The sequence below is a fragment of the Andrena cerasifolii genome, chromosome 15, assembly GCF_050908995.1.
Source record: "Andrena cerasifolii isolate SP2316 chromosome 15, iyAndCera1_principal, whole genome shotgun sequence".
In the NCBI taxonomy this organism is placed as follows: domain Eukaryota; kingdom Metazoa; phylum Arthropoda; class Insecta; order Hymenoptera; family Andrenidae; genus Andrena; species Andrena cerasifolii.
The window spans coordinates 900,771-927,442 of NC_135132.1; the positions used below are offsets into that span (position 1 = coordinate 900,771).

General features: G+C 35.5%; 1 protein-coding gene across 2 annotated transcripts in view; it reads left to right on the forward strand.

The window, feature by feature from the left end:
* Positions 1 to 1,966: 1,966 nt before the first annotated feature.
* The window catches only part of LOC143377196 (putative inorganic phosphate cotransporter), a 111,035-nt gene continuing 86,329 nt past the window's right edge, over positions 1,967 to 26,672 (forward strand). The window contains exon 1 of one of the 2 annotated variants that reach the window (XM_076828240.1): positions 1,967 to 2,253. In XM_076828240.1, coding sequence (XP_076684355.1) covers positions 2,172 to 2,253 — 82 coding nt within the window. In that variant the 5' untranslated portion in view covers positions 1,967 to 2,171. The remainder of the gene's footprint in view (positions 2,254 to 26,672) is intronic. The other variant, XM_076828238.1, reaches the window with a different exon arrangement.

A 26,672-nucleotide genomic window follows, 5' to 3' on the forward strand; every position in this document is an offset into this window, starting at 1 on the left:
AATTTAAGGGGTCATTCTACTTTGATCGGCCGAAAGATGAAGCTATTTTTAAAGACTTTTTCTCCATAATTACAACATATAATGAAATAAATCTGTTTGCAATTTATTAAGCTACTCTTATATTATACAAAAAAAGTGAAAAGTTCTTTATTAATTTGTTTAAAATGTTTTTTATAGCGTCAATGTGACACCTACAAAAAAGAGGTATGTTCGTGATTTCCCGCCTCAGGCTTATCTGAAACAAAAAATTCGAAAAGATTCTTAATCTGTATGAGTGTCGCTATCGCCCGTAGCTCGATTAACAATTTTTATTGAGAAATAACAAAATGACCTCGGTTTGAAAGAAAATGTTCCTCAAAAAGGTGTTTTCTCGAATGTTCCCCGCGAAAAATCTCGGTTATTTTTCGACGAAACTTGTTAATTGAGCTACGGGCGATAGCGATACTCACACAGATTAAGAATCTTTTCAATTTTTCTGTTTCAGATAAGCCTGAGCCGGGAAATCGCCTGCGCCACGAACATACCTATTTTTTGAAGGTGTCACATTGAGACTATAAAAAAACATTTGTAATAAATTGAAAAAAAATCTGTTTAAATTTTGTTGTATAACATAAGAGTAACTTAATAAATTTCAAAAATATTTATTTCATTATATGTTGTATTTATTGAGAAAAAAGTCGTTAAAAATAGCTTCATTTTTCGGCCGATTAAAGTAGAATAACCCCTTAATTGCAAATAAACCCTCACTTGACACCAGAATATTGTAATATCGGAAACATAATAAACATTTCGAGTAAACTTGTTACATGCTCGATTATGTGTAACATTTACAATTGACTACTATAATATTTAACAGAATGCCACCTTACAATTATTACTGATGACGTTTGAGATAAAGAAATCATGCATATGTAACGGGACATGCAATAAATACAACACATAATAACTGGTAAGTTGTGGGTGTTCACTAAATGCGTAATGTTTACAAATATATTTCTTAAATACATTAAATAAGATATTCATTTTTATAATCCATACTCTATGTAACTGGCACGATGACATAAGAGAACACATAACTAAGTTCATTTAACCGACGGTTCACTTACGATTAGTGATTACAATTCTTTAAACGTGTTTTTCATTTAGATTTTCAGAAGAATTTAATGGGTGGACAATCGGCCGTTGTTTTATCACATTACGATTTGAAACTAAAAGTTCTAAAGTAAATAGAGACTTAATAAGCAGCAAACGTAGGAGAATGCTTTCGAGATTACCGCATTTTTATGTAATCGGTATCATTCCAATTTAGTTGTAATTAACTGTCGATAAATTTACAGTAAGTGTGGACCTTGATTTACGAAATTCATATCTCTGGGGAAAACTAATTTATTTGTAGTATGGGTCATGTTAATGGCCGCCAAATGATACAAGTAAAGAATTTTCGTCTTCTTAAAAAGCATGAAAGTACTAAATCTGTAGTAGAAGCACAGCGAAAGTAACCACAATGTTGGTAATTTACTAATAATAACATTTACGGTACAATATTAGTACGAGCTGTTCACTGTGATTCTCAGACTGAATCTTATCGACGCAAATATCAGCTATCGTGTCACGAGATTTTGCCCCCCCAGAGAAGATTTATCGCTTCAGAACGTGAAGTCGTTTTGATTTATATCTGAAGCTTGACCATGTAATTACGAATGGCGTAAACTGCTGCCAGAATTCTCTTACGAACTATACGAGATTTTGGTTTGCGGTTTCGAGTTTGCCCGGTCGATTCATTGGGTTCAAAAGAATAATGTTCATTTAAACCATTTTTCCTTTCCGCTCCAACGACTGACAATGCAAATATTAGTCATTCCGTGATTTATGGCACGTGCAATCTGTTCTTATATAACAAATATTTATAAACGTCAATGTTGTATTCTACAACAATGCATGCGTATTTTATATTTTTCAATTAGATAAGAGACAAATGTGATAATATACGGTTGTGTATACGTCTCGCAAAGCGTGCAAGTTGAAGAAAGAGAGTGGGAGAATCCCTTTTCGGTGATGGACTATAAAACCACGATCGTCCGATTGATGGATCGTAGTGTCTTTTTCGCGATTTACCTCGGAACTCAACCCTACCAAAGAAGTCGTGTGCACAGAGGAATTTCCTTATCGATATGACGCGCTCACACGCAATGAAGAGAGTCTCCATCATTTCCATCTCGGACAGAATGCAGATACCGACGACCAAACCTAAAGGTACCTGTCGCAAAGTTATTTTACGGGTTTTATTTCACAGGCACCGTAGAAACAATCGTTGGGCGCGTTCAGGAGACCGTAAAACGACAATAACGATATCAAGTGGTTCGTGATTGCATTATCGTTGAAAACGCAACCGCACTTTTCCATGGATTACTTTATCTACTTTTACGTCTGTTTGTGTTTGGATTTGCAGTTTTCTTTTCTCATTTCTGGCGGCATTTCTTAAAACCCGCGGATATATTTCAATCGATTTTATATTTGATTCTTATTCTATACACCGAGTTCCCTTGATTCTTGAACACCAACCGCACTCGTACAGTGAAAGAGCCGGCCCTCGTTCGCGCGCTACGCAAGAGAAACATAGGAAACGTCGAGGAGGGGCCGGCTTTCACTGTATGCGTGTGCCGCTGCGATCCGATAATCGAGGGAACTTATATTAGTTTGATACTAGTGTGTAGAGAAACGTATGCTACAAATGCGTAAATTGAATAAACAATGAAACCGATCATTCCGACTGATAATGAACAGAAATCAATCTGATCCTGATTTAGTGTCACTGATAAGCCGTTATTTGTCACGACTTCTGCAATGATTAGCTACGCTTGTCCTCATTTAAAATCGTGCTTCTCACGTGCCTGGGATCTCCCACTCAAGCAATTATTTTTTTACGTTTCTTCAAATGTTTTTTTATCGAATTTCATTGGACGGGCGCTTTCAATGACGTTTTAGTTTTTTTAGCTCTCTCATTAAGGAAGTGAGCATTTCACGTTCAAACAATTAATATATTCTCTTCATTAAGTTTGTCCAGTAAGAATACCACTAATCTCTTTATGCATTCGATTGGAATACACTACAAAAGTAAGGTACCCTTAAATAAAAATTCTTTCCATCTAATTCTCAATAAAAACATATCTACTTCCTTTAGTCTATCAGGCAGAATTATCTTGAAAATTAAAAATAAGAAATTATCTTTTATATTAGAAGAATAGCTAAAGATCAATGCTACAGGAGCAATATTTTTTTCTTTTATGTTTTTCATAAATTTTCATATTCTTCCTATATCCTTTCGAAAATACCATACAAATTATTCAATTTTCTCCGTAAATTTATTCAAATAAATGCCTTTAAAATTTGAGTTGGTCGGATTGTGAGGATAATTAACCCTACTACCTTACCCAATTGTATTCATTCCTTTAACTCGACCATGTCCCTCGGGCCTTTTTTGACCCCCCTGTTTCTTCATTTCGTTGAGGGTTACTTAATTTCTGGCGTTACGTTAAATGTGTAGATGAACAGAACTGAAGGCCGTAGCAGGGTTTGGAACGCGTTGCACAATTGTGAGCAGCGTGGCATAAGATAATGAATTTTCGTGCAACGTGTGCAGCATACGTACGTGACGAATCATATTTGAATTTCAAGACGTGACGCGTATGCAAGTTCCTCAATGCCAGATTTCTCGTAATGTCCTAGAGACATGGAATAAATGAATTACTCGTCCGCATTCCTTGCATCGGCCAGTTCGGTGGAATGCAGAGAAACATAGAAATGCAGCTGCTTATCTTAAGGAGTAGACTGATAAACACTATTAAGGGGACGCTGACATGCGACTTGTATACTGATAAAAACTGATTAAAATTAAACAACTACGCCAGTGAATTATCGAATATTAACACAATATAGTCGACGCAGGCTATAAAACAAACGTGTAGTTTGTAACAAAGAAGGTATCCGTTAGGGCTGGGACTATTCGAATATTTTACAAGTATTCGAATGCTACGAATAAACTTCGAATATTTGAGTATTCGAATGTTATTATTCGAATACTAGAAGAACACATCAGTATAGTATGGTGTGAAGTGGGTAAAAATTAGCTTATAAGATTTCACCCTGACAAATGAACCTAAAGAACTTGATTTATAATTCACACCATACTATTCGAATACTTAAATATTTGAATAAATATTCGAATATTTAAGTATTTGAATAGTGTTAGAATACTTGGGTATTTGAATAGTGTTCGAATACTTGGGTATTCGAATTATATTCGCCAAATAATTGAGCAACTGAAGTATTCGAATTTTCGAATACCGAAAAATTCGACAAATAGTCCCAGCCCTAGTATCCGTACATCTTAACCTCTTAATTTCACCAGCATTGACTTTTTATATAAAACCCCGAAACAAAGTACGACAGAATATACTCAAGGTGTTTAACTTTCAGAAAATACACATTCTATTATGCATTTATGATAATTATTATTATTGTTATTGTCCATATACTATTCTACATATTACGCACATTATCACTATGCGTATCTCTACGTTATACATATTTGTAAGTTAGATATTTTCACAAAAATTTCACCGACTTTATAAGATACAGATACACTTATTTTATACAAGAAGTACGTATGTAAGTGAGAATTCACTGCTGTGATTTAGAAAATTAAAACTTAAATTCCATAGCAATGTCCAAGAAATAATATTGCGTATAAAACAGTTTTCACAAATGATCTAAAAGAAATGCAACAACAAAAATGTTTAGCTTAGTAACATCAAATAGATGAATCTCTGGATTCTATTGAAGTCTTTTAATATTTGGAAGTAACAATGTATAGGAAGAATATTGTTTTTCCGAGAAAATATTTGAAAGCAAAGCATAATTAAAAGCATAATTAAACCATTTACAAATGTGTTTACACGCATATAAACCTGAATTACGTTAGTAACTGTTCAGATATTCTCGATTCATTAATGTTACCCATACAGAAGTTAATATTGTAGAAATATTGTTAAAATATTGCAAATATCCTTACAATATTTCTGCCATATTGTGTAAATATTGCCATGCAATGTTGTATTGAAAATATTGTGCAAACATTGCAGCAATATTCTGAAGCTATTCTGAACTATTACTTCGACAATTATATACTTAACATCGCGTGGGTTTTACAGTGTATCTCTTCTAACTGGATACGCTAGAATATCTTTCGGACCGTTAATGATATGAAAAAATTATTATTATGAGAGATGTTTGGTACGTCCCACGATTTTGGCATCATTGGTCACACCTCCCCGGGTAAAGGCGATGTGTTGTATCAAGAATGTAAGAATGTGTAGCTGTATATCTACGAGCTTGTACTACTGCCGCCACAACGCTGATAGCCGACGTTATTGCCTGGAGCTTCGCCCGCAGCATTGCCCGCGGGCAACGGTGGGTGCCCTTTGTTAAAGTGAAATTAGACGGAAATCTTTCCAATCTACGGAATAAATCCCAGCAAGCTAAATTTTGGTATGGGCCTTTATTTGGTTGTTTTAAACAATATGTGAAAAGTCCCCATCGATCCGAGCGCCGCTAAAAATTTTACAGAGGGTTGAAAAAAATAATAACAGTTTTTCGCGAATATCTCGTTATCTAGCAGTTTTCCGATAAAAAGAGTTATTATGAATTTTATAGGTTAGGGAATTCTCTATAAAAAGGTGCTATGAGTTTTTTTTCGTAGGAGTAACCATTTTCATGTATGTCGGGTTACTAAGTTTCAACCCCCATACTTTTGACAAGGAAAAATCTCGAACCTGGACATTCAAAAAATTCTGAAACTCTGTAAATATGTAGGGGATGTCCTCCTGAGTACAAGACAATTTTGTTTGCTGCCCAAAATCACTCCAAAAGGGTGCAATTGACCCCTGAAATTTTTTTTATTTTGTATTATTACCCGCAAAATGTAGGAGATAGAAAAAAAGTGTTCAGGAGAAAGTTACATCTTTTAATTAGGACTATCATTTGGTAAATTATAGTTCTTACAGTTCTTACGGTTCGCGAGTTATAACACAAAATCGAGAAAAAAAAACGGTATTTCAGGGGTCAATTTCACACCCCTAGAGTAAATTTGGGCAGCAAACAAAATTGCGTTGTATTCAGGAGGACATCCCCTATGTATTTACAATGTTTCATAATTTTTTGAATTTCCAGGTTCAGGTTCCTCCCTTGTCAAAATATGAATGTTGAAACTTGGTAACCCGACAAACACGAAAATGACTACTGCAACAAAAAAACTCATACTACCTTTTTTGTAGAGAATTTCTTAACCTATAAATTTCATAATAACTTTTTTTATCGGAAAACTGCTAGATAACGAGATATTCGCGAAAAACTACTATTATTTTTCAACCGTCTGTAAAATTTTTAGCGGCGCTCGGGTCGATGGAGACTTTTGACATATTGTTTAAAACGACGAAAAATGGCTCATACCAATATTTAGCTTGCTGGGATTTATTCGGAAGACAGATCCTAATTTCACTGGACTACTTGTCCGCTAGACCATAGGCTGAACAGCGCTGCCGTAGGGTCATTACAGCTTAAAATAATTTTCATTTTGTGATTGCAAAATATATTTTCGGCACTACTGCTGGATATGTTGCAGAAGTGTCGCAGTATCATTGCTGCAATCTTGCAAACAAGCGGACATAGAGATGTTACAGTAACAACTCCAAAATATTTCCTGCAATATTTCGAATCTTGCAAGGAAACGTTACTACAAGACGTTTCTGGAATGTTGCGTGCCGTATGGGTATTGACGGTTAACCAATTGCAAAATTATAAAAAGTAATTATTCAAATATATTTTTTTCGTAAGTCTCAACTTACTTATTTAAGCAGAATATATAGAAAAGTATATATTATATAATTACGATTTTGGGTGGTCATCTGTGACCGGCAGCAGTTTTTTCAGTGGCAATCTGGTCACTGATGGTCAGTGATGACCGGCGTTACGAAATATTTTAAAATGCTTGCAACAAATGAACACCTTCGAATATTAGAATTTGCACAATATATATGATAACTAGGTAACAGTGTATATTAAAAAGTGCGCTATTTAACAATTAATATTTTTTGTTTTTATTAATACATGTAATATTTCACAAAAATTAAATATTACGGAGAACTTCATTAAGAAACAACGAAGACAGTGACATTTCTTGGAACAGTGGTAAAAGTAGATGACTTCCGAAAGAACTAGAAAAATGGCGCAAAATGACGGTTGTTTTTACGATCAGTTACACTCGTTGACATAATGAGTTACACGTTATATAAGTTGTGCATACATATATTAGGTAATATTTGAGGTATGACAGGGTCATCTCGTGTGTGGCAAAACTGTCATACGTCAAATCGATATGACTGCAATCACAAAGATACGACGGTATCTACAAAGCGTTTAAGCTCTCATTCTTTCCTATAGACATGGAAAAATAAATATTCCCAGTTAAGCTTACATTCGAACTATTTCTCTTGAATTGATACATAAGAGTAGGAAAGTTTCGATCACCCTTCTGAGAACAACCTACATCGGCAGACAATAGTTTGTTTGTTATTGCTATTAGGGATGAACTTCAGTAACATTACAAATAAACAAAAATTTGAAAATTGGAAGAATGAATCTTTATGCCCCTTGCAAAATTTTAGAAAAATTGATTCGGCAGTTTTTAAATTATTTAACTTTCAATTTAACATGTATTCTTATGGAAAAACGCAATATTAGGAAATATAACTACAAATTTAAGAGTGAAATAATAGGCCAAAGTTTTTGAAATCTTATGTACAGAAAGATCAGCCACTAAACAAAATTCTCACAAAAATCCTGGACAATTGATTCGATGGTTTATTTTTAAATAAAAGAAAATTATACGAAAACTTGATTTTTCTTTGGGTTTTGGCTCACTTTTCACTGACTTTCGTGTAAGTAATAATAAATTTGAAAAAAAATAAAACCACCTTAAAAAAAATAAAAATGCACTAAAAAGTAAAAAATAATTTTTATCCTTATTTAATCTACGACTCTCAATTTTGTTATGTCGGCGCCTGATCAGTTGCACCGTGTAAGTCTGACGCCGACTTAAAAAAAAAATGAGAGTCGCAGATTAAATAAGGAACAAAATTATTGTTTACTTTTTAGTCAATTTTAGTTTTTTTAAGTTGGGTTTAATTTTTTTTAAAATTCTTTTATTTTTTACAGTTTAGTTACTTCAGTTGTATAACTAAATATATTTTGAAAAATAGGGAAGGGCCTACAACAAGAGTTGCTCGTAAAAAAGAGCCGTTTGTTAGAATTGCAAGATTCCAAAAATAAGCGACTTGAAAAAGTGAGAATATGGATGTCTCAAATTCTTTATATGGGGTCTGCAACTCAACGCGCGGAAATACTTGCGAGAATACAAGAAACACAAATTATGTTAAGAGGCGAAGTTTGAATTAACCAGTACAAGCAAAGTATTGAGCCAATATTGATACAGTGTAGGATGAGGCCACCGGGGTATCGCCCTGTTTCGAATAAAAAAAGATCATCAAAATCGGAGCATATGCTGAGGAGTTATGCGCGGACAAACATAAAAAAAATATATACGGTCGAATCTGTTGAACTTTTAGTTTATAAGCAGGTAACGTCGAGACGTAGTTGACCACACTTATATAACAAAACGTATTTATTCTGATATAAAGCACATACAGTGACTGCGCAAAAAATATAATAAAAAGATATAAAGTACATGAAACAAGTCCGAGATAAATACAACGAACTCTTATAACCGTCTTCTTACCGCTCACTTTTACTAGCTTTCTGACTGTGCACGCGCTCGCTCAACATCATGGCAGCACCTGCATTTGTGTCGCCACCGCATGGCGCCTAATACAATATTAATTTCTAACACTCCCTTAATTTTGTATCAGATCAGCGCTTACATCTTAACTTATTAGTTCGGCTTTAAACTTATTAAATCTTACACGACACAACCCTTTAGTACATATGTCTGCGATTTGGTTTTCTATAGAACAATAATTTATATTTAAAATTTTAGCCTTAGCTGTATGATATATTAGGTGAAACTTAATATCTATATGTCTTGAATTGATCTCTTATTTGTTACCCAGTTTTTAATTAGCTTAATAGCGCTTTGATTGTCTATATTTAAGTTTAACTTTGCTTTATTCCTTGTCAGCTCTTTAATTAACGGTCTGATTTCTAGCAGTTCCATACAACACTCCGTTGCCGCAACATACTCTGCTTCTGTAGTCGATTCTGCTTCCTCGAACACCAGCTTATAGGGTCTCCAGCGTACATGATAATATACCCTGTTGTACAGGGTCATCCGTTAAAACTGCAACCTACGCGCGCGCGAACAGACGAAAATGGCAACACCGCCTCACGGACGCATTCCACTACAACCATTCGCGGGCCCAGCACACGATGGCGTGTTTATAGGGAAAAATTGTGAATAAATTATTTTATGCCCTATTCCTACGTATTTCGACCTGCTGATTTAAAATATATTGTTATTTTTGTTGTGAACTAAAAAATGGTCAAAATGAAGGTTTTATTTCCTTACAAAAGAAACATAACTCATAAACTATTTATATGGATGAAAAGAAGTTATCCAATGGTATTTCTGTATATATTTACAAAATACAAAAACTGAATTTTAAGGGTTAGTGGTTGGGGTAACTTGAAAGGTCTGGATGTTTTGAAAATTAGTTTTACGCGGTTTTGTAGATATAAAAAAAGATGTATTTTCTGTTTAAACTTCTTTTCGATATCTCTCACCATTCTCAAAATATTCCACGAAAATGAAATTTTTTTTTCGAGTGGTAATTTCAGCCCCTAAAACCGTACGATGGCACCAACAAAAAATATAGTTGTGTTACGGATGAATTACTCTACATGCACACCATGTTTCACAATTTTCTGAATTTCCGGGTTCCCTAACTTCCCTTGTTAATCAGCTATTGACCATTCGGACGTTAAGGGGACATTCTACAGTCTCGGCTGAAAGTTTTTATAATGAAATTAACATTTAACGTTTTCAAACTTTTGAGGGTATATTCTACCACTCTTGAAGCACAAGAGAAAATCTTTGTTGTTTGTTTAATTCATTTGTTTACATAAATATTTCACAGTCAAGTTGGCGTCTTTAGAGTTGCTGGCGGTTGAAATTTCGGGCGACTGGATCACTTGAAATAAAAAACCAAACATATTTTTATTTTGCACGAGTATGCAGGCTATCCGGTTTACCGCGAATATGTTAATTTTTTAATATTTTTCCATTTTTTTATATTGATTAAATAGGAAAGAAATGCCATTTTCGGCACTTCCTACTCTGATCGATCATCATTTTAGTAATTTTTGTCGAAAATTGTTTTTTCACTGTATACTCGACAACCACACTCTTGCAAATTAAAAATATGTTTGGTTTTTTTATTTCAAATGATCCAGTCGTCCGAAATTTCAACCGCCAGCAATTCTAAAGACGCCATAATCATTGCGGAATATTTATGTAAACAAATGAATTAAACAAACAACAAAGATTTTCTCTTGCATTTCAAGAGTGGTAGAATACACCCCTAAAAGTTTTAAAAAGTTAAGTGTTTATTTCATTATAAAAACCATCACTGAAAAGTAGCCGAATTTTCGGCCGAAACTGTAGAATGTCCCCCTAAGTACTTAATGAGATACCATTGGCTATGAACCATTGATGAACCATTCTGCAGTTATCAAAGCATAGCTATAAAGTCATTTGTCTAATTTTCTGTACAATAAGGCATCGCGCACTCCCGGTACAGCCTACCTGTTTTAATATCGGGTACTCGCACCCTTCTCGCCGCTACTTGGGGGTTTATGGTTTTACATACATTCAGAGGTAATAAAAACAGAGAAAATGCGATTGCCTGTTTTTGAAGGAAAAACCCTTGAATTCCTTCTCTACCATTTCTTTTGTCCCTTTTCATCCCTTAGCCAATAACAATAGTTTTCTACCCCCACCTTTACACCCCCGAGTAAACTTGCCTTCAAACTAATTGATGTGAAATCAGAAATCACCAAGAGCTCAAACGAGCAATACGTATTGTTTTGTACCGTGCAACCAGTTCGCAATTAGTTCGCGTTTAATTTAATATAAATAGTGAAAAATAGGGAGAATTGTTACTAGAAAAATTTTACATAAAAAATATAGTGAGTTCCGTGGTAACATGAAAAGACTAACTGATTTTGTTATCGATACCTTTCATATACCAGTTAAGAATAAGGAAAAAGTGCAACGACATTTAGAGACACATTTTCTCTCGAAATATAAGAAACGGTGGAGAAACTGTTACAGCATTGAAAGGCGATTTCTTTTAACGTATGAAGCGTGGTTAAACGAAGATTTTACAATACCGGATGAGTTGTGTGCCGGGTCTTCATCCAATCGTGCAGTAGGCAGATCGAAAAAGACATTCGACAGTTCTGGGGATCGATTGAAAAGGAAGAAGATTGCTGAGCTTGAAGCAAGTACATCCACTGCGGAATTAACGTACGCAACAACTATTAGTCTGCGCAAATAAGGAGACGTGGCAGCGGCGGAAATTGTGAAAAAGATCACGACAACAACTCCGACACGTGGTCAGAAAATATTGAGAAGCCCGGATCGAAGTTCCATGCCTGTTGAAGAAGCCTTGGGCATGATTATGTTTGAAGGTTTGAGCAGGGCTACAATATACAGGGCATTATTATTCACGACTTTTAATAGTAGGCCACAGTTGCCTTTTATAATGTTATTTAAGCTGTGAAAGTTTGATCTTGATCAACAAATTTTTTGAGGTGCCGCAAGCCAGTAAAAAGTCACACAATCAGTAAATATGAATTTTTGAATGGCTTGCGGCACCTCAAAAAATTTGTTGATGAAGATCAAACTTTCACAGCTTAAAGAACTTTATAAAAGGCAACTTTTGTCCACTATTAGAAGTCACGAATAATAAAAAATATTTCGCCCCTACTTCCAACCTAGGCTACATACAGAAATTTAAGAAATCGTGCGCTTAAACACGGACATAACTTGTATCCTTCTGAGTACGCGTTATCTAAAGCACGCAAGGAAACTTATCCAGAAGAAGGAATTCACATAAATGAGGAAGTATACAAAGTAAGGTTACAATCCCTCCTTGATCAAACCGCCAAACAAATCATACTTTCTAAGGATTACAAGGGCAATACATCTTGCATATTAACTGTAAAATATGAATTCGATGGAAGCTCGGGACATTCGGGGTGGAAGCAAAAGGGACTTAGCGAAGAGGAAACTGACGAGTACCTCTTCCTGTGCTCCATGGTACCACTGGAATTAAAAGAGGATACTAGTGAAGAAGTTATTTGGAAGAATCCTCGGCCATGCAGTACACGTTTTTGCCGGCCCATCCGGCTTCAGTGGAAGCACAAAACTAATGAAGTTATTATAGCTGAAAAAATGAACGTGGAAGAGCAAATTACGCAAGTGACTCCATTCAAAGTTGGTGACGTTTTAGTTAATTATAAGTAGTGCTATGACCGACACGAGCACTCAGAAGTGCTATTTATGCAATGAAACACCAAAAACTATGAACAAATTGGATGAGCATAATTTGTGAAGAATATTTACAATTTGGATTATCAAATCTGCATTGCTACATCCGGTTTTTGGAATGTATTTTACATATTTCTTAGACTAGATTTTTGTTCGCGGACTGCAACAAAAAAAAAGTGGAGACAATGAATTACTAGCAAAGCGTAAAAAAATGGTGCAGGAAAAGTTTTGGACTCACATGGGATTGAAAGTTGACCGTGTAAAACAATCCTATGGAAATACAAATGACGGTAATACTGCTAGACGTATATTTAACAATCCTCATTTAACAGCAGATATCACTGGAGTTAATGAAGAATATACCTCCCCCCCCCCCACACACCCATCATAAACATGACTCATGTATGAAAGAAGCTAATTCCCTTTAATTCTCGAAAAAATTAAAAAAGTTCAGATGCAAAGATTGTGAAATCAACTTTGCTAATTCCAATTGTATACCTACAAATCAATTCAGTGCTCAGATTTTCAGATTCGGTTTTAAGTAATTAGCGGCCCGTATGAAGATCATTTTACGATCGAAGATAATAAAAACTTGGTAGAGACTAATTTAAACGAATTAAAGTCAGTAGTGGATTAAGAGAGATGCGGATTTTTTCTTATACAACTAATTACTGAGCATTGAATTGATTTGTATACAATTGGAATTAGCAAAGTTGATTTCACAATCTTTGCATCTGAACTTTTTTAATTTTTTCAAGAATTAAAGAGAATTAGCTCCTTTCATACATGAGTCAAGTTTATGAAGGTGTGTGGAGGAGGGGGGATTTCATCACTTTTTTCTTACATACAGATAAATCTAACGTAGAAGTACAAATAATACTCTTTTTTGTCCTCTACTTGTTCATGTATTGGAGGGGGGTAGGGCAGAGGAGTTACATTATAAGATACTGCCACAGACAAGGTATAGAATAGACCTGCCAAGCAATGTATTTTTGTGTCGCCGGTTCGGGGGATCCTAGGACCCCCTTACCATTTTAGTGTCGCATGCAACGTTACTGGTGAAGTTTCAAAACAGATTGTAACGCTACGCGTGGTAGGAACTAGAATTAAACACGAGTAAAACTAGGTTATGTTTTGAGAGTCAAAGCCCGCGATTTACAACTGTTTCTGTTAGAGTAACAATTTAAAAATCGTCTTATGAACATATTCCGTTCAACGGAAGAGAACGGAGGAAGAAAATAAAACGATATCACATTCGTCTTTTAACCTTGCTGTCCTATTCCGGTTTATTTAACGCAAAACAAATTTCAATCCCTTGCAATAACGTAATTTGTAAAAACAGGACTTTAATGTTTTTTAAGAGCACCTGTTGCTGAACCCTACCTATGTATCATGTGTTTCCGCATACATTAATGATGGTCTATACGATATAATACAGACATATAATAATAAAAAAAATAATAATAATAATATCCTTCTATTGTACTATATTATTTAAAAGGAACATATCGAACCCGTACACACCGATTTTGCTGCAATTTTGCAAGTCCGTAGAGTAGCCAAAAATATTCGATACATATTTTTTTAAAAAGGAATTCATTCTCCTCCATAGCTATTAGAACAATTGAGGGCTCGGATACAATAAGGGGACTAGCGCTCGAAAATGGGAAAAATTATTGTCCGAACGCTAAGAAAGATTGGAAACTTAAATTTTGTTAAACTGGATTTTAAAAAATATAGTGTTGTAAAGCTCGTCACGGCACACATTTTTTCTATTTACAGTATTTTTTATCGAATTATTAGTATTCGAGAAAAAAATTATAAACAAACAAAATTTCGACCAAAATCATTATATCTTTAAACATAAATTGCGATAACTTGAGTAAATATTAACGGATCGTTATGAGACTTGAAACATAAAACTCAGAAAACTCTAGCGGAGCCGTAAAATGTATGCACAAAACCCTTGTGTTAAAAAATGTAATAATATTTAATTAAAAAGTAATACTGGACATAACCCATGCTTTTCAACGTTCGCCGTTAAAAAGTATCGAGGCAATTTTGAGGTACATATATCTTGCAGCGACAAAGTTTTTCCTTAATATACAAGGATAATTTTCACCAATTTTCAAACTGATTAATAAATAATTGTAGATGATATGACGATATATATAAATCTCTTCGCGCCGCCAACAGTCAACAGCCGCGTATAATGCGCTATTTAGCAGTTTTATCACTCGCGTTGACAGTTGGCGCCGTGCGAGAAATATATATATCGTCATATCTTCTACAAATATTTATTAATCAGTTTGAAAATTGGTGAAAATTATCCTTGTATATTAAGGAAAAACTTTATCGCTGCAAGTTATGTACCTCAAAATTACCAGGATGGACAACAAATTATTTGAAATCAAAATTTAATCTGCGACACTCAATTTTTTTAAGTCGGCGCCAAATTTAAACAGTGCAAATGATGAGGCGCCGATATAACAGAAATTGAGTATCGTAGATTAAATAAGGAACAAAATTACTCTTTACTTTTTAGCGCATTTCATATTTTTTTGAAGTTGGCTTTAATTATCATTTTCCATTTTTTGGAACGATGCGCCAGTATTGTGACTTTTACACGCTGGTGGCGAAAAATCTCTCCGTACAGGGGTATAGCGCCGCGGTCAACCCTGTCTTAGCTGAAAATTTTGAAATTGAGACGGGTACGAGACCAGTCGACATTGTTTGCAAACCTCATTACAGTGATATGGGGTGTGAGTGGTAAACCGATCGTAAAAGCGGAGCGCGCGGCTTGCTTACCTGGGCCGGGAAATTCCCAATAGCTCTTTGCCACGTTCATTTGAAAGAGACCATCCCAAAATTTTCGAAGCTCAGGGCTCACCGCTGTCCAGCGGACGCTGACAGCCAGGGGTGTGCGGGTACCCGACGTTTCGGGCTCGGGACGGGCCGGAAACTTTCGGGCGAGATCGGGCGGAATCCTGTTACTTTCGTATTGCTCGAGAACCCGAAGTTTTCGGGATCCCGAGACTCGTTTCGGACTGCAAGCATCGCCGCCATGAGCGGGCAATTTGATTTCCGATCGGCTCGGCAAAACGCGGACGCGATCGGATTCCTTCAGTGTCGCATCTGTATTCATATTCAGGAAGTTAAAATTGGATGGCCATGATATTCTGGCCTATCTCTTGAAATCGGTTGAACGGTAACGCGTACCTTTTTTTACGACCCTGATGGGTTTTTAGGTAAAAGCTTTCGAACGACGCGGCTCGGAGGTCATAAACGCTGGACTAGTGGCATAAGGACAAAGTCAGCAATAGGCCATTCAGTAATGACTATGCCAATTTCTATCATAGACGTGTCAGTAATGGATTACTAGTGTTTTTCTGATAAAAATAACACCAAACATGATATAATTCTGATTATTTTTAATGACTGTAATAGAAAGTACTTGGAGTAAAGTAATTGAGGAAAGTAATGAAGAGTACTTGAATTCTACGTGAACTTTTCCACGGGTTGGGGTAACTTTGAAGTGACGGTGGTGAAAATTATAGTAATGAAAAAACGAGTATCCCGCTTGCTTTTTTGAACTCATTTTGTATTGCCAATTTAATTAAAAATTTAAATCCGAAATTGTCGGATTTAGTATTATTCACTTTCAGAATTTTAGAATTCTAAATTTCGAATTATTCACTTTTTTAGTATAAACTTAATAGAGACAAGTTCTTAAAAATAGGCGATTTTTTTCTCAAAAGACAGGGGGGAAAACTGCCCCTTTTGCACCCCACTCCGGATGCCCATGACTGACACGGAACTGATATGTGTACCCAGATCTTAACGTAAGCGCTACATACGCTCGTATAGTTAATTTTCGGTAGTTAATAAGGACAGAGCCAATCAATTTGTAACGACACGTAGGGATTTAGGGGCCTCGGGTCCAAAAGACTACAAATATAAATTTTACAAAAACGTTTAAATTCATTATTTTCAATGACTTTTAAGTGTCGTAGGATGGGCACCGTCTATTTAGACACGCGCGAAGTGCAGAAATTTGCGGGAATGTCAGTAGCAGCGTCAATTTTTAATATTTTTCCGTGTACGACATGTGAAAATATTAATTAAATGTTCCACTTCACGAAAAATACTAACAATCAATTTCATCTTGCAATTTATAGCTTGTATAAGCTCTCAAGAAGTGCCATATTTCAGCGCCATATAGGCTCCTGATCCCCGAAATAGGTTTTCAGAAAGAAATCCGGCGTGAGTCGTTGACAAACCGAGCCAAAGCATAGCTTAGCGAAAGCCCGCCCTCTATGTTAAACTCTCGCTCTAAACAAGTCGCACGTATACAAGCACGCACACATATTTAAGTATTTCAACACATTTCAGAGTAATTCTTGAGTTGGCCGCTGTTCATTAACAGATGTCGCTAAATTCAGTCCTCAAATTATGGGTCGGTAACACAGATTGGGTGGCGACACGAAGTCCCATAAGGTGATAGGTCTATTCTATACCTCGTCTGTGATACTGCTTTCGAAAGACGACATCTACTGGCGTCAAGTGAAAAGAAACGACAATGGCGACATCTACTGGCGTCAAGTATTAGCGCTACGTGGTGTCTGACTGTCTCGTAAAAAAAGTATCATTTTGATAACTATTAATTCAGAATAATTCTTTTATCTTTTAGAAAAACAGATTGAAACATTAAGTAAAACGACAAATGGGTTAAAAAAAATTATTCGCTGGATCATGTTAAAACACCGGAACTATGTTTAAGATAAGATAATAAGGCCAAAATAGCTGCGGGGTCGTACCCATTTCGCTAGCATTCGTGTATAGAGACATGATTGCTCATGTGTCTATGGGTAGAGGGGGAAGGGGAATTAGCTTCCAGACGCGACCGAATGTGGCTTTTATAACATTGTGTTGAATAAAACATGATATAAATTTAATTTGCGTCATAACTTGCTAGGTGCATGATATTCTTATTGTCAGTTACTTTTGTACCTCTTCTTACAACTTTGAGGGGTGGTTTTACCCCCTAAATATGTAAACAGGCCAAAATAAAAAGACACGTATTTCTTATTTTTCGGTCCTCTAAAACATATCCAAAATCCAAAGGAATCGGAGGGAACCTCTCCTTGTAAGTCCAAAAAAAGGAGACGGTTTGCTGCCTAGTTACTTTTACTTTACAATGGTTTTCGGCACCTAACACAAAAAGGTGCATCTAGCAGCAGCCGATTCCTTTTCCATTCGATAGTACACAGTTCTGCCTTCCTTATAAAACAACTTTTAGCGTGGCACATTTTTTATATACGTAAAATTGCCGCAAATAAAATGTGCTTACTTAAGAACGTTACATAAAAGGTTAAAAGAATCGGAAAACGTTGGTCTATGGGTCATTTTGTTCGCCTTGAAATATACTATACTGTCAACTATATCACAGATCTGTTGCAATCTTTGATGCACGAAACACAGAAGAAATAGAACGCCACGAGAAGTGCCTCCAAAATTTTGTTCAAATTTAAACATTTATAGAGCAGTCGGTAATAATTTTAAAGAAAAAACAAACTTTGGCAATCATACTACACGTATTTCAGAACATTTTCATGTGTTTACATTTTCAGTATCAGGTCAAATTGGAAATTGATTTTATTCACAATTCCCTAGAAAACACGCCACTGTGCGGCGTTTGGAGGGCTGCTAGCGACCGCTGGACAGCAGTGATGCCCGAGCTTAGAAAATTTTAGAATGGTCTCTTTCAAATTAACGTCGCAAAGATCTATTTGAAATTTCCCGGCCCGGGTTGAAGAATTTGGGGCCATGTTCGTATAACTTTTGAACTATAAAAGATATCGGAATGCAATTTGCGCCGCAAAATGAGAAAAAATTATTCCCTCTTAATGATGGATAATTTAAATTTGTTTACATTTACTTAATTTTTCTTTTATCAATTTTATAACCATAATTGTTGTGAAAAGCTTTTGCAAACCGTTTATTTGATACTGTATTTAATGTTCTTTTTAAAAATCATGGTGTTGATAAACAATAGGCTAGTTGTTTCTCTATCATTACTTTCATAAATCGAGAAATGAAATTTTTATTCAATTATAGTTCTGCTAACCTCAGAATCTATTGTTCTGGTTTTCTTTTTTATAATTTTATCCTTAATGCAGTGCAGGCATAGATCGAACGTAACGGGTAACTAATAGGACGTGTCTTTGATTGTAGCGGTGTTTGATTTTTTTCCCACAATTTTTGTGACCGAGTGTTTTAACCTTTTAGCTACTTAACGCCACGCCTATACCGGTTTCCGTTAATGTCATTTTTTGGAACGATGCGTCATTATTTTGGCTTTTACACGCAGGTGGCGGAAAACCTCTCCGTACAGGGGTATAGCGCCACGGTCAACCTTGTCGTAGCTAAAATTTTTTAAATTAAGACGGGTACGAAACCAGTCGACATTAGGGCCCATTAAGGGGTTATACCTAGTCAGGCGGTCGAAAAGAGGCGAATATTTGTGAATTTTTTTTAAGAAGCGGATGCGTATATTTTTACAGAACTTTTTGCGCTTAAAAGAGCAACATTTAAAGAATATTTGGTAATTTTTTCGTACACAAATATTTAAGTTTATAATGCAAAAATCACGCGAGAAAATCAGGATTTCAAATTTAAAAGCTGCCATTTTGTTTTAAATTAATGTTTCGGAAAATTCTCTCCGTCAACCTGAGGATACATTAATATACTAACGAAATCTTTTTTGTTTTTTGATTTTAGATAATCTGGTTCCGAATGGCAATGCTCACCGCAAAACCAAATTTTTAAAAATGATTCTTGGATGTCGCATGTTATTTTATTATAAACGTAAATATTTTTCTAAAAAAATTACCAAATGTTCTTTAAATGTTGCTCTTTTAAGCGCAAAAAGTTGTGTAAAAATATACGCTTCCGCTTCTTCAAAAAAATTCACAATTATTCGCCACTTTTCGACCGCCTGACTAGGCATAACCCCTTAAACTTACGTTCTTGCGCGCAGTCCAGCGCGCCACACGGCGCGTGGCAGATAAAAGTACGTGAACGCCGGAGTGCGACGCTCCTTCGTGCACGCTAGAAGATTATACTCCGCACTACTTAAAGACAGCGGGTTCGGCCTCATATCTCTACGTCGACTCCATCCACATGTTTTTTTCCACGATCCACCGCAGTGGTATATTGTGTACTACCTGTTCGATGTATATTATCGATCTGCGAAACGATTGGCAAGACACGATCGCGATATATTTGCAGTTAACACATTCACTTTTCTGACCATCATAATTATTATTATTGACGGCAATAATTACCATGTCATTGCTTGTTTTAATATAAAAACTAATATTGATAGACAATAAATACACATAGGTATGCAAGATGTTTTGAAGAAAAGGGGTAGTCTTCTGATTGTGCGTGATGCAGGTCAAATTTTTCACCCTCGCTCTTGCGTGGCACGTTCGAAAAATTGTGGCGCACCAGAAAGCACCACAATCCTGCCCGCGCGCAAACCTCGACTCCAGAAGAGTTTACATAAGAGACGGAAAAGGTAGTTAGAAAAGGAAAACGGCACTTGAAACCAAGGGTTCGGCGTGGCGCGTGGATTTCCGACAGTGCAGAATTCCTGAAGCACGTCGAGCCTGGCAGCCAAGCCTCTGCGAGCTGCTACAAGCGGTAGGAAGTGAACGCGAATTTTTTAAAGCCAAACAATTAAATATACCTATTTACTTCCAGCTTTGCGGCTTCATTTATCTTTAGGGAATATGAAAAAAATTGTATGCAAAAATAGTGGTTATTTCCGCAGTTATAGTGCTTCATATAGAGCGCCTTACAAAACTCATATGCGCACTGTTAGCATAAAATCAGTCGTTGTAGTCGCCTGAAATAGATTAATAAAGGATTAATAGATTAAATTTTATTAACCAAAATCATGATGTTATTTATTTTCATCTGCAACCTAGTAAATTATGTCTGTACCTACCTATCGCAAACTATTTGCGTAAAATCTAAACATTCGGATATTTAGTTAAAAAAATAAATATGGATATCTGAAACCGGATTGTGAAACCGTATATTTCGATACACGTGTACCCGTGAATTTCAGTATACGGATACTACGATCCGTGAATTTCGATACACGTGTTCGCGTGTATCTTCAATACACGTTCTACGTCGGGATCTCTAGTAAGAAGTGAACGCGATTTAAGAAAGGGTCAAAACTGATTTGATTGACAACTATGCGGGTGGTTAATTTCCGCAGATTTAAAAAACAGAACTAGACCATCGTATCTTTTAAAATAATAATGTAAGAAAAAAATCGTCTGGCCTAATAAATTTGCCCCATCGAACCATGCAATCCCATATAAACATTGTCGTCCTCCCTTCAAATTAAAGACGGCTCTCTTATGTCTCGAGTATAAACACGCTTTGGGATATGGAAACAAAAGGTCGCTTGACGTATGTGTTGCTAGAGAAGGTAAGCCGAGATATATATATAGGTAAGAATGAGATTATATTATAACCAATCGGAGCTGCAGTTGTTACAGCTTCCACCTCTTCGTGCCCCGAATCATCGCGCGTCCTTCTGTTTTCATATTCGAGCACGTGTATGAACTCGAGCGATACGGGATCCCCTTGTAATTTGAAGGGAGGACGGCGGTGCAGGCGGGACCCCGCGCGCGCAAACTACCTGTTCCCCGGTCTCTACGCAAAGGGTATTGACCGTTTTATATTAGGTGTTTCTGAAAATATACCAGCAGTGGCTTGCTGATGTCGAGGACAAGAACCGTTTATGAAAATCAAACGCTGCGCAAATCATTTTTCGCCCTTTTCTAAGGGGTCACCCTACCTTGATGGCCTAAAAAGCAGCGCGATATTTGGGATGTTTTTAAGAGAAACCAACAAATTATATTAATTGAAAACTTTATGCCTATATTTGTACAAATTTAAGCAACATGTAAAAAAATATTTAAAAAACGGTACCTAAAACTTTAAACGTGTTTTTCTCAAAACGATGTTTTTTCGAATTTTTTAGCATGACATCTGAAAAATCAAACACCGGATTTACTTCAAACTTGGCATATATCTTCAGTAGATGTCCCATTCTCGCCGGTACTAAAACTAAGTCGGTCGTTGCAAAATTAGACTGTTGCGACTAAAAAAAAACAGTGAATTTGTTTGCAGAAATCGAAATCCGTTTTAGAAACTGACATTTTTTTTTTAATTTTCAGCAATTCTCATTTATTCTAGTTCTGGCAGTAGCCACACTAATACAGATTACACAAATTTATAAATTTTCTATTTCAGACGAATACAACGACTGATTTTATGCTGACAGTGCGCACATCAGTTTTGTAAGGCGCTCTATTTGAAGCACTATAACTCCGGATATAACTACTATTTTCGCATACAATTTTTTTTCATATTCCCTAAAGATTGACAAATGAAGCCACAAAGCTGGAAGTAAATAGGTATCCCCATAAAAAACTTAAAAAAAAAGTAAAAAAAATACGCCAAGTACATGAAATCAAATAAATCACAAAAAATAGAAGATAGTAATAATTACAAAATAAAAAAAATATATGTGAAATCAAAATGAGCTGCAAGTACATAAAGGTGCTTTCCAACTGCGCTTAAGATGACACAACTACATATACACAGCTAAAATGCTGTGTTCATAGCTTCCATTACTCATATCGCGGACATTTTAATGAACCCATCTAAACGAATCAAAATTAATGATATACAAAAACTGCGCCAATTATAACAATGGCTATTTCTACAAAGAAAAAAGGTATTAAATAATATTATGCAGATATATTTTTATACAAATAAATATTTTAATACGAATAAATATATTATTCAAAATACTTGGCGCTGCGCTCCGAATTGGTGTTGCTAAACTGAATAAATATGTTTTAATTGCATTAAACTTTCTCACTCTTTCTTGCGCGAATAAATCTGACTGCGTTTCTAGTATGTATATGTACATTATGTATTTTAGATTGTAAAGGAGTTATTGTAAATTATTAATACTAAGACAATTAGCATTTCTTCGGTTTCACAGCGCCAAGTATTTTGAATAATATATTTATTCGTTTTAAAATATTTATTTGTATAAAAATATATCTGCTTAATATTATTTAATACATTTTTTTCTTTGTAGAAATAGTCATTGTTATAATTGGCGCAATTTTTGTATATCATTAATTTTGATTCTTTTAGATGGGTTCATTAAAATGTCCGCGATATGAGTAATGTAAGCTATGAACACAGCATTTTAGCTGTGTATATGTAGTTGTGTCATCTTAAGCGCAGTTGGAAAACACCTTTATGTACTTGCAGCTCATTTTGATTTCACATATTTTTTTTTATTTTGTAATTATTATTATCTTCTATTTTTTATGATTTATTTGATTTCATGTACTTGACGTAATTTTGTTTTTTTTTTTACTTTTTTTTTTAAGTTTTTTATGGGGATATCACTTCTTTTTACAAAGATAATTTGCATAGGAAATGACTTCAGATAATTTTTAATTTTATATTATTATTATCTTCTATAAAGTATGTAAAACAGTTTACAAAATTCTTTTTTAAACTATTTTTTAGTATTCTCCAAAGAACGAATATAAACTAAATAAATTGGTGATAATCCATCCTCTAATGTAGAAAAATACAAATATTTAACAGTAAATATGGTGTACCTTGGATTCTAAGTTTATTAAATATTTTCTAATTAAACATACCTCTGGCATTGATTAAATATATAAATTATGTTATACGTCTTCAGTGGATTAGTGGAATTGGTTTAAAATTGAGTTTTCAGATATGAACCCTGATAGCCAGATCTGGGCAGCAAAATCTGACGTCAGAACTGCAGCAGTCTGTGTCCGCATTTGGCTGCGTTCTGATGTGCAGAGCCTGAGGTGCAGTGCCTGATGTCAGATGGACAGCAGATCGACAGCAGATCGACAGCAGATTTCGCCATCTGCTAGGCACAGCAACAGCGCCATCTGTAGGCAATTGCTTGGTAATTCTGGATCTCAGATGGCGCTGTTGCTGTGCCTAGCAGACGGCAAAATCTGCTGTCGATCTGCTGTCCATCTGACATCAGGCACTGCACCTCAGGCTCTGCACATCAGAACGCAGCCAAATGCGGACACAGACTGCTGCAGTTCTGACGTCAGATTCTGCTGCCCAGATCTGGCTATCAGGGAAGCAAACATACAAGAAGAAAACAGAGCATCGAAGCTGAATAAAATCGTTTAATTATTAATATAATACTATGTCACAATAAATTATTTTCTCTGACGTAGATCACTCTGTTATTATAGATATAATAATGTTCATCTCTTTTGTTATTGCGATTCGACTGTATGTGTGTGACTGTTTGTCATGTATGATTGATAGTGGCACCGCGTGCGAACTCTGAGTGTAACGAAGGTGCGAAACGATAGTGACGCATTTCCTTCTTCGTTGTTGCCCGTTGCGCATTGTGGTTCATTGTAAGATATAAAGAGTACAACGAGATTATTGAAAAGGGATTCAACTTATATCTAATCTAAACCAAATATATTTACTAATACTAAAGACAAGTGTGGTCACTTATTAAATTATCCAATATCATAAAATCTGTATCATCTTCTACTTTGATTATCTGTAAATATATAAAATCCACATTTTAGTGATTTTAGTTACAACTTAACGTACAATTTATATAGAAATAGAGTGGCATTTTGGTATTATAAGTGTAGAGACTACAAAATATGTCCGAAGCAGGTGAGAGCGTATGTCAAAAAGTCTTGTTGCAGAAAATTTAAATGCTAATGGTAATAATGCAGCGAAAATGAACGAAGAGGTCCAATATTTTCAACACACAATTTATTGGTTTTGGAATAAAATTAGTTTAATATGTTTATTGGTGAATTGAAATATTGTTAATGGGAACCTAAAAAATTAATGAATTAATGAATAGCGTGGCAACTACTGTGGATTTTAATTAAAGTATTACAAATGTCTTCCACAAAAAAATGAAAAGCATCAAGGGAGATGTGTTTTCAGCGTACTTTCTTCACTAATGTGACTTGCTCTACAATGCAAGCAGTCCACCATAATCTATTTTCTTAATTCTTAATAAAATGTCTTTTGACAAATTTTGGCGATTTACCTTATTTTACAAGTTTCCAGAAACTTGTGCGAAACAAGATACTCTGTCTATCTATCTAATCTTCTCCGGACAGCCTCCAAGCCTGTGCATCCCCTTCATTTTTATCCATCCAAGCCTGTGCGACCCGTTGAATTCTATCCCAGACTGTGCTCTCCCTTCATTACTGTAATATAAGCTTTACATAAAAACTCTAAATTGCTGGTATATAAATATCTGGCAATTTAAATACAATGCAATTTGTTACTACAATATATTATTTTGTACATGCATGGTACAAATTTCCAGAAACTTATGCAAAAGGAGATGCTTCTCTGTCGAACCTTCTACGGACAACTTCCAAGTCTGCGACTCTGCATAAGAAATCTATTAAAAATATTTTGGAGACTTACCTAGTTAATTGAGACAATAATTCAGTCTCTTATGTAGTGTAAAAACTCGTGACATTTCACATTTGGACTCAACTTATTTGACACTTGACACGTTATGATGGATTGACACTTGGCAGGTTAGTTCAAAATAGTATACATAACTATATGTATAATGACGGACGACGATCCCTGCCGAATGGTCTCAAGAGTCGACAAATCGACGATCAAAACATGTGTTAGTATCGTTTTGGTTGAAAGTGTGCGTGTAACGCGTATACGTTAGACCGAAATTTTAACCGAATCGACAAAGTCGAAGATGCGACTTAAAGAGAAAAGACTGATCTTTCTATTGCTTTTTTCATGAACGTTCTACGATGAGTGTATCACTTGCTAGAAGCAATTAAAGTAAAAAAAAAACGGTTTTTACTTCAAAGTTGAATAACTCGGCCAAAAAAAATCGCACAAGAAATGTATTACTCTCTTTTTACACAGGAATGTAGCCGCTTTCGACTGGTGTAAATGGAATTTCTGTAAAAAAATTCATGCTCCCCGTGGAACATCGCAAAGTTGAAGAAAATTTTTTAAAATTGACCAAGTGTTCTTTATATTGCTATAACTTTGCCGAAAAGCAATGCATCTAAAATTTGAAAAAGCGGCTTAAAGTAGAGATTCCACGCTTTCGTACCATATTTTCATAATATCGATACGACTATTTTTACCGGAGTTATGACCATGTGAACTTGCCCCTATTTTTCGGGCTCCTAGAAGTGATCCTTTAATTAATGTGAGGAGTGTAGTAGCGACATCGACATATACAGTGTGTCTTTCATGTACTTGGCGTCGAGACGCTACCGCGTCTATAGATATTTAATTGTTTGGCTTTAAAAAATTCGCGTCCACTGCCTACCGCTTGTAGCAGCTCGCAGAGTCTTGGCTGCCAGGCTCGGCGAGCGCTTCAGAACTTTCCGCACTGTCGAAAATCCACGCGCCACGCCGAACCCTTGGTTTCAAGTGCCGTTTTCCTTTTCTAACTACCTTTTCCGTCTCTTATGTAAACTCTTCTGGAGTCGAGGTTTGCGCGCGGGCAGGACCGTGGTGATTTCTGGGCGCGCTATACTTTTTCGAACGTGCCACGCAAGAGCGTGGGTGAAAAATTTGACCTGCATCACGCGCAATCAGAAGACGACCCCCTTTCTTCGAAACATCTTGCATGTTACTTCTCTTCAGCATTTATCTTACGTATAACATCACTTACATACCTATGTGTATTTATTGTCTACCAATATTAATTTTTATATTAAAACAAGCAATGACATGGTAATTATTGCCGTCAATAATAGTAATTATGATCGTCATAACAGTGAAAGTGTTAACTGCAATTTCATTTGCCATCGCATTGCCGGGGAAACATCTGGACATTTTTTAATGTAGCCTTGTAAAATTTTACAGTCGTTATAACTGAGTTATAAACCATTTTCATAAT